Raw genomic sequence first — 17,180 nt, forward strand, 5'->3', positions numbered from 1 at the left:
TTCTGTTTCAAATTTATTCATATAAGTATTCTCCTAAATTGATAGGTTTCCAGTTCATATGATCGATTCTAGGGTTCTAGGGATCGATTCCAGCTGATTTCGATCCAAATTTGAACTAAAATCAGCAAGAACTGATTCAGTTTTCGATTCCTGTTTTCAAAACTCTGCTCATGATAGGGGTGTTAACTCTGAGCCCACTCTGGTAGATCCGATCGAGCTCAACACGTTTGTGGATCGATTTGAACTGGCCTATCGGGTGCCTAACCGAATCAACACGTTTACACACCTAGCTTGAATCGACTCATTGTAGCTTAACTCATCCCAACCCTTTTTAATAATACATAAAATTCCTAATTTATCACTAATAAGAAATTAATTAAGTTTTTTTACCCTTTGATTTGTAATAGAATTTTATTTACTTAAGTTTCGTAAGTTATATCGCTTCTTCAAAATCTATCTAATTATAAATTGTATCATGCCCTCTAAAACTAGAACGGATCGAGACCCACCCAACCGAACTGCTTGACACCCTAGTTCATGACGCAAACCCGAGTACCAGAAAACATCTAAGTCTGAAAGCGAGTACAAGGAAGACCTAAAATACATACCCTTTTTGGCATTTTCCGCCTAGGAGTTACGACGCCTTTCTCTCTATATATGGTACCTTCATTTATTATGAAATAGAGCATCGATCCAGCACACTCCCCTGCCATTACTAACACTGCCATTTCACTAACCTCATATCAAGCAAGAGTTCTGAAACTGAGATGCCCGGATTAAAACAGAAGCTATTGTAGCTTACTTTAAGCAAACTACTTTGATTCTCTCGCTTCAGGAACCTAGTTCTCCCTCTCCCCCTTTTTCTTATCTCTTCTGTGAGATTTCTTTCAATTTGTCGATTTTACATAGTATTTTCAGATTGAAGATCCGAAAGGTGGTTGAAGAACATGGCGATTTGTTCTTCAAGCTTCAGATTGTCACATTTAGCCAATTTTTCGAATGAGATTGTGTCAACGGAGCAATGGAGCGATAATTGGAATGTTGATGTTAGAATATTGGGGAGAAGCAGGAATGGCGGATTGCAGTCTTCCATGAAATCTGCGATTTTTTCGATTTCATCTAAAAGAAAAGATAATCTACGTTTCTCACAGATAAGAAAGAGTAAGTTCGCCGTCAGGAGCATGTCGGAGTTGCAGAGTGTACCGGATTCCGGTAATCCTGGGGTTACGGATTTGAACCAGGCTGTGGATACGACATTAGAGAAGGAATCTAGTGTGCCTCAGACTAGCTTTACTCTTGACATTGACAATGGAGGTGATGGGAAATACTCTTTGGGTAGTGGTGATGGTAACGGGAAGACTCCATTTGGAGGTGGTGGAGGAGAAGGAGGTGGTGCTGGTGGCAGCGATGATCACGGAAGGGATGATCATGAAGAAGAGGAGTTTGGGCCAGTAATGAAGTTTGAGGAAGTGATGAAAGAGGCTGAAGCTCGTGGTGTTAGTCTTCCATTGGACATGTTGGAAGCGGCTAAGATTGTTGGAATTCGTAAAGTTCTTCTTCACAGATACTTTGATTTGCAGGTGTGGATACTATTAATGTGTCAATAAAATAAAATGTTAGCACAATCAAAGAAACTAGTGTATATATAAAAACTTTCTGTTACTCTCCGTTTAATTGAGGGTCATTCATTTTGATTTCAGGGGTCATCCTGGCTTTTAGGTTTCGCAACGAGATCCTGCTCAATGCTTCGCAATCGAATGCTTGCCGATCCATCTTTCCTTTTTAAAGTTGGAACGGAGGTTTGTTGGGTTTATTTTGTTTGGCTGTTATTGTGAAGCTTAATTAAACTTTAGTATGGGAGAAAGTATGGTTGTTTCAAGTATACAGAGATTGGTGGTGCCTTGCACTCTTGCATCACCTATGTAATCAATCTGCACCATTCAAATAGTTGCTACATTTTGCGCTAGCCTATTAAATTAATATTACTGACCTGATGTTACAATCTCATAAAAGAAAGAAGGATCTATATCTAGTGAATGGAGAAGTCTGGTGAACAGACAACAATAATTCTCCACATGGGGAAGGTGGCCACTATGTTGGTTATGGAGTGGAGTAACCTCCAATCTTTATCCTGCATGGAGATGCTGCATTTCTAGACCTAAAGATGCTACTACTGTTATTGTTGTGATGCAGATCGTCATTGATTCTTGTTGTGCAACATTTGCTGAAGTTCAAAAGAGGGGAAAGGATTTCTGGTCCGAATTTGAGTTGTATCTTGCAGATCTTATAGTTGGCACGGTTGTTAACATTGCTTTAGTTGCTATGCTAGCACCCTATGCTCGTTTTGGGCAACCAACCGCATCAAAAGGCTTCCTTGGAAGCTTGCAAGCTGCTAATGCCACCCTTCCCAGTAGGTTAGTAGTCCATGCAAAGGGGAACTCATTCTTTTGGATTCCTAATAAAGCATGTTTGTATCTATAATTCCAATTTTAGCTACATTAGAGTAAACCATTATTTATTAGGCTTATATTTTCATGAAGGGGACATGTACTTGTATAAGTTAAGTTCTTTTTGTTCTTTTAATTTGCAGCTTTAAATAATTTTCCTGATTAATCCCATCTTAAGTTTTTATCCTTTGTAGTGTATTTGAAGCTGAAAGACCAGGATGTGCATTTACAGTACAGCAAAGAATTGCAACATACTTTTGTAAGGTAATATATTTTCTTTGTGTGTCTGAACTTGTATAATGGGCCATTTGACATTTTGGAAATTAACTTTCAATTAAGAAGCTTGGATTTTTAGTAATGCTATAGTAGTTCTCGAAGAGGAAACTTTAACTCTCGGTAGCACCATTTATCTTTCTCTCTCCAAATTTTTAGATTCAAAAGTTGTTACATGGGAACTGCTTGATACTTATTTTCCCTTGAGCTATGGTTGATTTGCATATTCTGGATACAGGGTGTGCTGTATGGATCAGTTGGGTTTGCTTGTGGTCTTATTGGACAAGGCATTGCAAATTTGATAATGACCGCCAAACGGTATATTTCTACCTGAAATACATTTGTTTATTTAGGTTTTATCATTTCCTCACAAATTATTGGTGTATGATGTAACTATTTATTTGTGCTTGTTTTTGAAAAATATGGTAAATGTCGTCAATCAACTGAACAGTTTATGTTTTTCTATCTTAACTTCACTCATGTATATACAATTAAAAAGAGCATTAAAAATTTACCAAAAAAAAAAAAAAAGAATAGAACATTTAACTTTTGGATATTTTTTCCAGAATATATGTTGTCAGTGGTAGAGCCAAGATTTCCCCAATGGGGTGGCATTATAGCTGAATGGGAGCGACATACAATGTGCAACTAAAATGGAATGTGGACTGGGCCGAAACCAATTAGAGGGGCAGATGCAGTATTTCTTCTTGCAGACCCTGCAGTAGCGGGAACCTTGTGTACTGGGTTGCTCTTTTTTATGTAGTGTCGCTTTTGTGGACTGGGCCGAACCCAATTGGAGGTTCAGATCAAGAACCCAATTTGGGTTTCAGGTTTAGTAGGATATTTAAGATTTATTTCTATTTTGGGATAATTATGTAATATTTTTTTTATTTGGGTAAAATTAATTAGGATTTTTTTTTTTTTGAGTTATTTCCTAGAATAATAGTTTCTACTTTTAGAAGTTTTATTTATCTATTTATATGCTTGTACCCTACTAATAGGATTTTAGAATTGAAGAATGAATTTACATAGTAATCATTAAGGCACCACCACAATGTGTAAGGGTAACGGCCTGCCCGGGGAGGGTGACAAAATTGGGTGTCTACTGAATGTCTACTGAGTCTCCTTCCCCTCATTTCCTTCTCCTTCATCTTCCTCCCCATCAGTAAGTTTCTGATCTGATCTTATCTTCCTACTTTCTTCTTCATCTTCTCTGTCCTTCCTGTTCCTCTCCTTATTGTATTTTTCTCAGTTTTATCTTAGGGTTTTGGAAATCTCTTTCTGATTTTTTCTCTGAATATCAATTTCTGACATTTCTTCATTGTCTACTTATCTTGAATCTGGTTCTGGGTTTTCTATCCACTTCTCCTTCTTTGATCATCAACTTCTTCGTCTTTTTCTTCTTTGAATCTTTTTCTGGCTACTGAGTTTTCTGTCTTCTTCTGTTTCTTCAATCTACTTCTTCATCCTCCTTCTTTCTTCATCGTTTTTTTCTTCTTTATTTTCTTTGCTCGTGTTCTGTGTTTTTTTCTTCTCTTTTCTTTTTATGGGTTCTAAATGTTTCTTTATCTTTCGCTTCTCTTATCCTTTTTAGTTCTGATTCTTTTCCTTTCTTCAAGTTCTGATTACTCTGTGTTCATAGTTTTTCTTTCCTTTATTTGTTCTTCTTTCTTCTCTCTAGTTCTGCACGATCTGAATATTATATGTTTCATCAGTTTTGTTTCTCAGATCTGAATATTATATGTTCTTTGATCTCCTTTCTATTATCCTTCTCCTTTTCCTTTGTTTCGATTTACTGTCACGGTTTTTGTTTCTTCTTGGTTCTGTGTCCCAATTTTGGTGTTAGGTTACTGTTCATATAGGTTTTGTTTCGGATAGGGTTTCGTGTCTCAGATTTCAGTCATTGTCTTCTCTCTTTCTCCAGCATGTTTGATCTCAATCCAAAGGATTTCTATCCCCTTCCTTCTCCTTCCCCTCATCGGTCTTCTTAGCCTGATGACCCTCTTCATCAAACTCACAACCATGCCCAATCTCCCATGCAACTGGAAACCCACCATGAACTTTTTTGTCGTGAGCGAATAGTAAATGCATAAAAAGAAGGGGGAGGGAAAATATAATTCCAAAGGGGAAGTTACAAACCCAATAAGGGATACAAAAAGCCCATAAAGGCACCAAAACAAAGGTCCATTAAGGGTTACATTTCAAGCCCAATTGAGCAACACTCAAAAGCCCACATGGGCTAATTGACTGGAACCAAAAGCCCAAATCAAAGAGGAGGGGCAATCCGGACAATTGCAGGTAGAGTTACACCAAACCCTACCCAACTTTTCTCCACACATCAAACTCCTAGCCACCAAGCTGAGATTCGAAGCTCCCGTTGGCAAGAAGGCAGCCACATTGGAGGGGCGCTGGTCTAGCAGAGCTCCGGTCGGCTAATGCGGATCTGGGTTCCAAGAGATTGAAATAAGATCGCTTTGGGCCCACTTAGACACTCAATAAAACAAAGGCAATAACCAATGACAGGTTGTATTGAAATAAAAAGCTTCATTAAATGGCAGAATTGTAAATAAATGGAACTTTAGAAGGGAGTGGTAGACTTGTAATTAAAAAGGGATCTTAAAGGGTATATGGAGGTTCAAGTAAATGATGGGATATGGAGGGAATTAGGAATTATTGTGAAGGGGTAAATTAGGAAGCAAAACTAGGGCAAAGGTTAGAGGTAAAAAGGGGAAAAAGTAGGGGTATTTTGGAAACACAAAGGACAAAGTCACAAAGAGAATAATAGCCAAAAGAAAAGAATACCTTTTAGAAACAGGCAAGCCACGATTCTGGTTTAGGCAGTCTTCAACCTTCAGCCAAGAAGAACATGGCGGAAGCTAGCAGAAGAACGACAAGAACTCTCTCATCTTTGGCCTGCTGGACCTGACCTTTTAGGCAGGTGTTCGTAGCACCAAGGACTCCTAGAAGCATGCATCGGCAGCTCCGAGAATTGGGTATTATGCAACCAGTCAGTGTCTACAACCAATCTAGGCGGTATCCTAAACTAGCTTGAGTTGTAGGTTCGATACTTCACAGCAAGGATGGTTACGGAAAATGAAGCTCTAAGGGTCTGGTTGCCTAGGGAGGGGATATCGTAGTTTAAAGCCTTAGGTCAAAAGACCAGTCGCAAAAGAGAACAACCCATCTATTTTTGTGATCTGCAACTTTCGGCCAGAACAGAGTATAATAAGAAAACCCAAAAAATAAAAAAGAAGGATGAGGAAAAAGAAATAAAGTGAGAGATTAGAAAAGGGAGAAGAAGAAGATAAGAGAAAACCAGAAGAGATAGATGGAGAGAAATAAGGTTAGAAAAATTCAGAGATGGGGAAAAAAGGGTCGGCAGCCATGGCAGCCATTGTTCAAACCAAAAACATAAATTTTCCATTTCATTCAATTCTAAAATCTCAATTGAGTTCAATAAACCTATTTAAAGACTGAAAACATACCTACTTTCCTATTTGAAACAAATATTGCATCTAACTAAAATAGAAATAAAATTCTTGCTCAAATAAAAATCTACCATACTAATTCTAACTCTAAAAAAGGAAAGTAAATAATAGATATCCAAAATTCATCGCCAAACTGCATTAGCTCTTCCGATTTTGAAAGAACTCGACTCTGTCGAGTTAGGTCGTGCTCCCAAGATACCCTTGTATGTTGCTCACTGATGAAGTGACACGTATCTCGAAGTAGAAGATGGGAACATAACACCAAGAGGAGGGAGTGTAGACTGACGTGTCATTGGAGCAGGAATCAGTCGACGACGTGGCATGTTTGATAATGCGTGTGGCCTCATTAAATACGTACGACCTCCTTGCTTCACCTTGATGGTGTTCCGTGCACCATCATAGAGGATACCAGCATGTTGCTGCTAAGGTCGTCCTGGAAGAATGTCGTAGTGCGCCAATGGAGTGACCAAACAGGTGACATGGTACTGCAACGGCCCAAGCTATAAGTGTACTCGGACAACTACTATGGCCTCTTCTAGAGTTGTGGGTCCAAAACCTCGCACATGAATCTTGAAAAGCTGCTTTTGTGGACGGTTGTGTGTTCGAACAAATTCAACAGATATGGAGTTTTCTTCTGCTTCGGTATCAACAACTGTATGAACATCAGTAGGTTCAGAACCGTGTAGAAGAGTACCCTTCTGTCTGAAGAGAGGAGCCTTGTCAACTAGTCTGTTTAAAAAGGATGAAAGACTAGCTGAATGAGCTTCTACATCCTCATCACCATAGTCGAACATATCGTCTTCCTCGAGGGGATAAGGATATAAAGCAGATTCATCCTCACTTTTCTCAATTGGTGCTTCTTTGCTGCATTCACAAAACGAGTCCTATTGGGACACTTGTTGGAGTAGTGACACTTCTCGCCACAACTATGGCATCTGATGTTCTTCACCCCATCACTGTCTTTGATGAACTCTAGCCTTTTTTCTTCAACTCTGTGAGCTTCAGGATTCTTTTCCTCATTACATGGTGGAGGTCTATAAACTGAAGAAGTCTTGAGCATACCCTTCCAATAAATGGAATTCTCTTCAGCTGTCTTGGCATGAGCTACTGCCACATCAACAGACCTGAAATCAGTGTTAGCCAACTCAAGTCGAATCTCAGTACTTAGTCCACTGATATATCGCATCACCTGTTGCTGGTCTGTTTCCTGAAGTCGATACCTTGAAGACAGTTTGTGGAATTTGAGGGTGTAGGAATCCACATCTTTTTTCCCTTGTTGCAAGTTAAGTAATTTATGGAACATTACCTTTTCATAATTAAGAGGAACAAATTTTTCAGTCAGGATCTTCTTCATGACCTCCCAATTGGTAATGGGTCCAAGTCTTCTGACAAACCTTGCATGCAGTACATCATCCCACCATGAACATGCATACCCAATAAACTTGGTGAGGATGAGTTCACACTTCTTCATGTTTGGAAGAGACTTGTATGTAAAAATCCTCTCCACTTTAGTAAGCCAGTCTAGGAATTCTTTAAGTCCCTTTTCACCACTGAACTCTGGAACCTCAACTTTAATGCCATAATCTCTGTCAGAAAATTGCTGGATAACATCCTAGGGGACAACTGGATTAAGTTGTTGCCCCTGAGATGTGTCTTTGATGCGTAAAGTGTTGATTTGAGGAGGTAGTATAGAGGATCCTTCTTTAGCTCGCTTGTCGGACCTCTTTATAAAGGCAGTAATCTCTTCCATAAACTTGTCAAACTTGGCTTCAGTCCTCTCAAGCCTAGCATCAGTATTCTGTTGATTCTTAGCTAACTCACGATACAATTTGTGCAACTCAGCATTGGTGATGTGACCTGTCATGGTTAGATAATTGCAGGAAAGTTGCTCTGATACCACTTGATGCGGATCTGGGTTCCAAAAGATTGAAATCGGATCTCTTAGGGCCCACTTAGACACTCAATAAAACAAAGACAATAACCAATGTTAGGTTGTATTGAAATAAAGTTTCATCAAATGGCAGAATTATAAATAAATGCAACTTTAGAAGGGAGTGGTAGACTTGTAATTAAAAAGGGATCTTAAAGGGTAAATGGAGGTTCAAGTAAATGATGGGATATAGAGGGAATTGGGAATTATTGTGAAGTGGTAAATTTGGAAGCAAAACTAAGGCAAAGGTTGGAGGTAAAAAGGGGAAAAAGTAGGGGTATTTTGGAAACACAAAGGACAAAGTCACAAAGAGAATAAAAGCCAAAAGAAAAAAATACCTTTTAGAAACAGGCAAGCCACGATTCTGGTTTAGGTTGTCTTCAACCTTCAACCAAGAAGAATAGGGAGGAAGCTAGTAGAAGAACGACATGAACTCTCTCATCTTTGGCCTGCTGGACCTGACCTTTCAGGTAGGGGTTCGTAGCACCAAGGACTCCTAGAAGCATGCATCAGTAGCTCCGAGATTTGGGTATTATGCAACCAGTCAGTGTTTGCAACCAATCTGGGCGGTATCCTAAACCAGCCTGAGTTGCAGGTTTGATTGCTCACAACAATGATGGTTTACGGCAAATGAAGCTCTAAGGGTCTGGTCGCCCAGGGAGGGGATATCATTGATTAAGCCTTAGGTCAAAAGACCAGTCACAAAAGAGAACAACCCATCTATTTTTGTGATCTGCAACTTTCGGCCAGAACAGAGTATAACAAGAAAACCCAAAAAATAAAAATAAAAGGATGAGGAAAAAGAAATAAAGTGAGAGATCAGAAAAGAGAGAAGAAGAAGATAAGAGAAAACTAGAAGAGATAAGGTTAGAAAAATTCAGAGAAGGGGAAAAAAGGGTCGGCAACCATGGTAGCTATCGTTCAAACCAAAAACATAAATTGTCCAATTCATTCAATTCTAAAATCTCAGTTGAGTTCAATAAACCTATTTAAAGATTGAAAATATACCTACTTTCCTATTTGAAACAAATATTGCATCTAACTAAAATAGAAATAAAATTCTCACCCAAATAAAAATCTACCATACTAATTCTAACTCTAAAAAAGGAAAGTAAATAAAAGATATCCTAAATCCATCGCCAAACTGCATCACCAGCATTGGTGACAGTTGCCGAGGGGCCCCGGCCTTGGGAAGGGCAGCGGCGAGAAGACTGTCAGTCGAGCATAGTTGACAGCCTTGCGGGCTGCTGATCATGCGAGTGGCTGGCCTTAAGGGAGTTGGCAGAGCAAATGTAGCAATAAACACAGATCTGGGAGGAGATGGAGAGACCAGCGAATCCAGATATGAGCAAGGACTTGGTCACCGGCAAGTTTCACATGAGCTGGGCAGCAGCACATGGATTGGCGACTGCAGGCAGAGAACAGGGAACTCAGTGACAACAAGGTCCAACTCTGATCTGCAGCAAAGCTAGCAGCATAGTGTCACTCCAGATCTGAGTAGCAGCTCAAGAACTCACCAGCTCTGAGGCTTGACGAAAAGGAATCTCAAGGGAGTCAGCAATGGTGGAGCACGACTTCCTGGTCGTGTGAGACAAAGGAGGAAAGAGAAGAGATAGGGAGAGAGGGAGAGGGAGAAGAAAAGAAAGAGAGGAGGAGGAGGAAGAAGCGAGTGGATGGTGAGAAGGAGAGAGGGAGAAAATGAGAGGAGGAGAAAGGGTGAGAGAGAGAGGGGGGAGCAGCTGAAACTTGGAAAACCTTCTGTGCATAGGGAGAAAGAGGAAAAAGTGTGATGAACCTCTTCATCAAACCCTAAATCCTAAACAACCCCATGCCTTTGGAAATCCACCCTGACCCTCCACTCCATCAAGCTCTAATTCCTAAACAACCTTCCATGCACCCATTGGCAAGCCCTATGACTAACTTGAACTCCCCATCATCTCAGAGAATCTGTCAATCCCTAACTATTGCCTTTGTTGGAATTCTTTGGAAAGTATGGACACCTATTCTTTTCCTCTCCTTTCTCCAATTCTGTCTAGAAAGGTATTCTTAGGTAATTCCCTAGTTGTTGGCCTCACCCTAGAGTATCCTTCCTCTCGGCAGAGAATGGCGGTGGGTTTTGGAAAACTTCATCGGTAAATCATCTTGTGACACCATTGGCAAGTTGGATTTTAATGTTGTGATTCATTATGTATGGTGGGAAAGAAATAAAAGAAGAGGGTCCTCGTCTATATATTTAATTGAGCAAATATGGGAAGCCATCACATTTGAGATCGGAAACAGACTTCTTCCCATTCGTTTTGTGTGCCTAGACAGATTTGAAATAGGCATCTTGCCTCTTCTTGGGATCTTCCTCTTATTTCTCCCTCTGGCTTTTGATGTGTCATCCTTTATACTATTGTTTGCTCCCCTTGGCTTTTGATGATCCTTTAGTTTGTGTACTCTCCCTACCCTGGTTTTTTGATGTATCTTCCTTTCTGTTAGTTAGTTATTTCTCCCCATCTTTTGTTATATTATCCTTTTGATGGTTGTATTATTTCTCTGGTTAGGGATCCGTCCTTTGCCTAGCCTATCTAGCTATTTTAATCTTTATTTTTTCTTTCTTTAATATAATTTTCCATTCATGGATTGTGTTCATCTTAGAAATTGGAGCAAACATTACCTAGTAGTAAATTCCATAAGTTTGAGTGAAGCCCTCAGCAACAAGTTTGGCCTTGTATCGATCCACTGTACCACCAGCCTTCTTTTCACTGTGAAGACCCACTTACGACCAACTGTCTTCTGTGAGGGAAGACATGCTAGATCCCATGTGTCATTCTTCTGTAGAGCATTCATTTCTTCAACCATAGTTGCCTGCCATTGTGAATCTGCACTTGCTTCTTGCCAAGTATGGTGAATGGACAGAGAAGATACAAAACTATAGTGGGAAGGAGAAAGTGAGTCATAAGAAATAATTTTAGTAATAGGATGTAAAATACAAAACCTAGTGCCTTTACAAACAGTGATAGGAAACTCAAATGATGGATCAACATAAGGAGAAGGAGAATTACCTGGGTCCAAGGGGACAAGATTAGGCTCGAGAGGAGATAATTGGTATGGTAGGGTAGATGTTGGATGTATAATGATTTGAGTTTGCTGTCTGTGACTATAAACACATCTCTCTAGCCGAGGCAGTAGGGATGTCACTCTCCCCCTAAAATGGGATACTGATAGGGATAACAAGTTTAAGAGGCGACACATTTGCAACAATGGAAGGAGACGCCCCTTGAAGAGGTTCCGCAGTGTAGTATGGCGTATATTTGTGAAATATAACATCTATAGTCACAAACCAATGCCGAGTAGGAAGTCGAAAACACCGATAGTCTTTATGAGTAGGAGCATACCCCAGAAAAATGGACCGGAGACCATGAGGATCAAACTTTCCCTGAGGATGATGATCGTGAGCATAGAAAACACTGCTGAATACCTTGGGAGGAATAAGAAAAACAGCGGAACACTGAGAAGGCATTCGGTTGATCAGAAAGGAAGCAGTGAGAATCACGTCACTCCAATATTGGGGAGGAATAGGCATCTCAAATTTAAAAGAGCATGCTACCTTCACAAAGGTGGTGATTCTTCTACTCAACAAACCCATTATGTGCAGGGAATCTACATAACTAGTTTGATGGATCATTCCGTAAGCAGAATGGTAGGCCTGAAAGGACTCTTCAAAGTATTCATGATCATTGTCTTAGAAGGATCTTGATGGTAGCACCGAACTGAGTTTGAACCATGTGGTGAAACTATTGAAAACAATGGAACATCTCGCCCTTGGTTCGCATCATTCGAGAATGACAATTAATAAAAGAGACAATACACCAATAACCATTGATAGACTCATAACAGGATGGACCACAAATATCATAATGTATCAGTGAAAAAGAAGTGACTTTTATTTCCAGAAACAAAGTAAGTGATCCGAGTTTGTTTGGCCAATACATATGCCTCACAAAAAAACTGACTCAAATTACAAATTTTGAAGGAAAAAAACCTAGCTAAAGTTCCCAAAGGAGGATGTCCCAACCGACAATGCCACTATAGTAACTCAGAGATGGGAGGTGACAGAGGATTTTTGAAGTGCCTGACAAGAGACCAATGCCAAGTCATCATCAAGTAGATACAGACCACCATGCACCCAAACAAAGTTAATCGTTGCCCCCTGTCACCATATCTTGAAAAACACAATGAGAAGGGAAAAATGTGACTTTGCAATTAAGACTAGAAGTAAGACTACTGATGAACAATAGTTTTGTAAGAAAAGAGGGAACATGCAATACAGTAGAAAGGGCTAAAAAAGGAGTACAACTAATGGAGCCCTTTCTCAAAATAATGGAATAAGTCTTGTTAGCCAACTTGACCTTACCATTACCAAGACTAATAATGTACAAGGCGAAAAGCGATAGGCAACCTGTCATATGATCAGCCCCAGGGTCTATAATCCAGGGGATAAAAGAGATAGATATAGTATAGCCACATAAAGAGATACCTGGCCTAGAAGAGGTGGAATTAGTAGAGCTCACAATAGCTGGTGCAAGAGACTCCAAATGTGTCAGAAGGCGCCGAATGGCAATGAGATCATCAGGTGATAGTGAGGCTGCGGAGATGCTAGGAGCAGAGTCAGAGTCTGGGGTCTCAATATGGTTGGTCTGACCAGGAGTACTAGCACGATGCTTCTCTTGCCCTTTGCCAGATGTATTAGCAAGATGGCCATGAAGCTTCTAGCAGTGCTCCTTGGTGTGATGCTCCTTCCTGCAGTAATCGCACTTCACTTGAGCTCTGGTAAAGGAGTCACCAGACTGTGGGGCTGCGTTGAGGGATTGAGTGCCAGAGACAAGTGCAAATCTCTCAATGGGAGTGGTAATAGGATGTGGAAGCATAGTGGTATGACGATTGCCCTCAAGTTGGATCATAGCATATGCTTGATCCAAGGTAGGAAAGGGAATTTACGACAAAAAACTTGGAACTGCAGCTGATCAAAATCCACATTCAGACCTGCTAGAGAGTTATAGACCTAGATCTTGTCCTCTCGTTTCTGAAAAACGTGACATCTGCAGGGGTGGAAGGAGTATACTCAAAATTCTAGCTTAGTCCACAGTGTGCGCAGCTTATAGTTGTACTGTGACAGTGTGAGTCCTCTCTGCCTCAGGTCATGAACCTTCTTCCGCAGTTCGAAGACCTGAGCATCATTCCCTGCCTGGTAACAAATATCCTGGACAAACTTCTAGATCTTTGCAGCAGAGTTAAGAAGAAGATAGCCATGCGAAAACTGTGGCTGCATAGAGTTGACAAGGTAGGCTACAACCAGAGAGTTGGTACACTCTAACTTGTCAATCTCAAGGCCAGTGGTCGGACCCTTCATGGTTCTAGTGAGGTACCCGTAATAGCCGCTGGAGTTGATGGAGATACAGATCGAGCGTGACCAAATAAGATAGTTTGTGCCATCAAGCTTAATAGCATAAGGAGGAAAGGTGGGAAGAGCTATGGTGTCTCCACTAGTGGAAGCAAAAGAGCTAGTAGACACTAAAGGAAGAGGCACCGGCCGGAGGTAGGAGAAGCCCCCAAAAGCAGGAAAAGGCTAAAAAAACAAAAAAAAAAATTGATAAAGGGTGAAAACCTAGACAAATCTATTTTGGGTAGCTCTGGAACAAAGTCCTGACATAGTAAAGTGGCTAGTACATACCACTACAAGGATAAGGAGCATCAATCGCAACAAACATCAAGACGATCGGATCATCGAGCAGGGAAAAAGCACCCTGGTAAGGAAAAATCGATTTTAGGGGGGAAAAACCCTAAAAAAATAGATGGAGAAAGAGCTTGGTCTCTCAGATCATTGTAGAAGAGAGTCTGAGAGCCCAGGGGAGAAGAGAGATGGGGGCTAGTGGCTCTTTTGGTGGTTTAAGGATCTCCCACCGAGAGAGAGAAGTAGAAGAAGAGAGATGGAGGGAGCCGCTGGGAGAGAGAAAAAGAGAGAAAGGGAGAAAGAGATGGAGAAGGGAGGAAACCCTTAGGGTTTTCGATTCAAAGTTTCTGATAACATGTTGGATGGGGTAATGACATGTGTCTAATATGACACCATCCCTTTTTATTTATAATAACAAAGAGAAAGTTCTAGAATATTATAAGAACCATTAAACGCCTCAAGGACCTAAGGACCTGTTTGGGATCTGACACTTTCCCTATAACCCATTATTACAACAATTCCAAATGCATCATTGAAGTTAGTCGGCAATGGTTGGAAGCACTAAAGCGTGTAGTTGATCATGATAACAATATATCCATCCTAAAGCCTTCTCATCTACATCAAACATTTATTTTTAAAGGGACTGGTTAATTATATATGCTTGGAGCCTAAGGAAGTGGCATCAGCAATGCAACCATAGTAAGGGTTGAAAGAGAACGCAAGAGGAAGCCACTCAAATGCGGACAAGAAGTAACAGTCAAGTGAGATGAGACTATTACTGTGGGTGAGGTAGTGACAAACTCTACTACAACAGCGGGTGCTCATATTGAGTTTGTTATTCCCCTCATATTTCAAGACACAGATGCAACATCGAAGCTTCATATTTTGGATTTTGTTCAAGTTGCAGAAAAGTAGCAGCAAGCCCCCATTAGTTTTTATTTTTTATTTTTTTTATTTCTGCTTTTCTATAAAACTTGAGGGCAAATTTTCTCACACTGAGGAATTGTTGCAGTATCGCTTCTATGGACCAGGCTGAATCCAATTGGAGGCCCAACTGAGAATCGGGTCCAAATTTGGGTTTTGGGTCTACTAGGATTTAGAATTTAGTTCTGTTTTTGAGATAATTTTGTCATCTTTTATTTTATTTGGATAGATTAAGTAGGAAATTTGTCTAAGTTGATTTCAGTTTCATAGCTTAAGAGTTTTTATTTTTTAGGAGTACTCTATTTCTATTTATATGCATGTACCCTACAATATGGATTTTAGAACTGAAAAATGAATTTAGTTTTTTTTTTTTTTTGAAACCTCTTCTTTTATACATGTTACGGTTACCTGCTCTGATGGGACCAGCAGTCCCCTACTTTTACCTCGAACCATAGTTTTTAAGGCAGTAAGGCGACGGAGGCGTTTGAGGGTCTTTTGGAGCGCTTTAGCCATAATGCGGGCATAAAGCGTCGCCTTATTGACTAAAGCGTTCCTGTGTAATTTTTTTATAAAACCAATCTATTTGGCTCAAATCCTAGTTGAATCCTATTGCTCAAATGTTAAATAAATATTAAAAGTTCATATTCATAACAATGTAAGATATTCATCAAGAAAACAAATCAATAAAGTGAATAAACTAAGTTCATCTTCATCAATCATCAATCATATTAACATATAATATATATACATAATTATGAAACTAAATTATAAATATAAAGAAAAGAAGACATAAAAAATACAAGTATTTATTATACTTACTTCTATGATGCCAAAATGAGTGCCTAAGCCCTAAGGTCATCTACTATATTTCTACTCCTGTCAAAGAATAATGAAGTTCACCGCTGCCGGAGCAAGCTCACTGCTGCCGAAGCAAAATGGTCGCTTGGATCAGTGGTTCTTCCTTTTTCTTTAATTTGTTCTCAAAGCCCTTTCTTAAAACCAACTCCCTTACTTTTTCTCTAGAATTTTTTGGATAGGCTGCCTTGCCTTCGGCGAGTTGATCCCTAGAAATCCATCATCTAAAAAGTCCCCTGCTGAGAATTGAAACCTGCAAACCATGTTGCTTCAAAGCTACTTCTATATCTGATTTTAGTAATTAAACGTCTCCCTGCACTTGCTGATTTGAGGGTTGGTTCCTTGGGGTTCAAAGGGTTGGAGATTATCAACCTTGGCCTGAAATTTCGAGTCGATTTGTGTTGAATAGACTGAGTTCTCTCAATCTAAGTTGAAAGGGTTACCACTGGATTTCTGATTTGTATTGTGAGGTAGGGGATGAACTGGTGATGCTATTTTAAACAACACCATAACCATTGATTTTCCAATTATACCCCTCCCTTCTCTCTTTATTCTCTTTTGTCCTCATTTTTTCATCCCTACCAAGTTTGTCTCTATTAAATAATTGCAAATTCCTGTTGTACCCTTTGTTCTTTTATTGCATCAAGTGCCCCCTTGAAATTTTGTTCATTATCAGGTTTGCCATTACCTCCCTATAATTGGATTATACTTCTTTGGGTGGGCCCATAACTATTCCAAACAAGTTTTTTCTGAAGCCGAGATTGTATTATGGGCATTTAGGATTGCCTTCTTGTGGTGGGCCAACTATTTCCGAGGCTAATTTTCTTTCTCATAATCTTGAATACTCTTGCCATCCTCAAAATTTATTCTCAAACCTGTAATGAGATAGAACATTCTCAATAGATTTGTTAGTTGAACACAAGAGACATTATCCTCAGAAAAAATAAGTGGTCGTTCACAAATTTCTGATATGATATCTCAAATTACTCCCTCCTAATCAAAACCCTTGACCAGACTCAACTCCGAGTCTTTCAAATAGTGCAACTAAATGCATCATCCACTGAAGTAAACAGGAGAGGAGAGTGGGTCTTCTGCCATGCTCCCTCTATTGGCCCTGAAGAAACCATGGTTGCAATATTGAATGACACTGTAAAGTGAACAGAACCTGTGTATCTTTAACCTGTTTCTGCCGAAATCCTTTTGCTCCAAACATAATCGAAGAAGTTCCAACTTACATTATCATCCACTTCTTCAAATCTAGCTTACAGATACCCTTCTTCTTGTTCCCCTTGCTTCATTATTTACACAGTCATTACCAATCAAGACGTTAGCAGTTTTGTCTATTCGCCATTACCTCGGGGCCCCCCAGGGGGGGGGTTCTTTCTTCCATAACGCACTTTGAACAGAGCAATTGAATCTAAACACACAGCCACCTAGAAAAGGACCTTTGCAATTATTTTGTCTGTCCCTAAGAGGGCTTATAGGTCTAAAATCCTTAGTATTTGATGCTCTTTTCTTTTGTGGGGTGGGCGGTGGGGGGTGGGGGG

At 39.9% G+C, this 17,180-nt stretch overlaps 1 protein-coding gene across 2 annotated transcripts in view; it reads left to right on the forward strand.

Annotated features, from left to right (window-relative positions):
• Nucleotides 1-665: 665 nt before the first annotated feature.
• Nucleotides 666-17,180, forward strand: part of LOC122058147 (protein RETICULATA, chloroplastic) — a 31,996-nt gene continuing 15,481 nt past the window's right edge. The window contains exons 1-5 of one of the 2 annotated variants that reach the window (XM_042620665.1): nt 666-1,580; nt 1,701-1,799; nt 2,194-2,414; nt 2,642-2,711; nt 2,959-3,038. In XM_042620665.1, coding sequence (XP_042476599.1) covers nt 948-1,580; nt 1,701-1,799; nt 2,194-2,414; nt 2,642-2,711; nt 2,959-3,038 — 1,103 coding nt within the window. In that variant the 5' untranslated portion in view covers nt 666-947. The remainder of the gene's footprint in view (nt 1,581-1,700; nt 1,800-2,193; nt 2,415-2,641; nt 2,712-2,958; nt 3,039-17,180) is intronic. The other variant, XM_042620664.1, reaches the window with a different exon arrangement.

This window comes from Macadamia integrifolia, chromosome 12 (genome assembly GCF_013358625.1).
Source record: "Macadamia integrifolia cultivar HAES 741 chromosome 12, SCU_Mint_v3, whole genome shotgun sequence".
NCBI classification, from domain to species: Eukaryota; Viridiplantae; Streptophyta; class Magnoliopsida; order Proteales; family Proteaceae; genus Macadamia; species Macadamia integrifolia.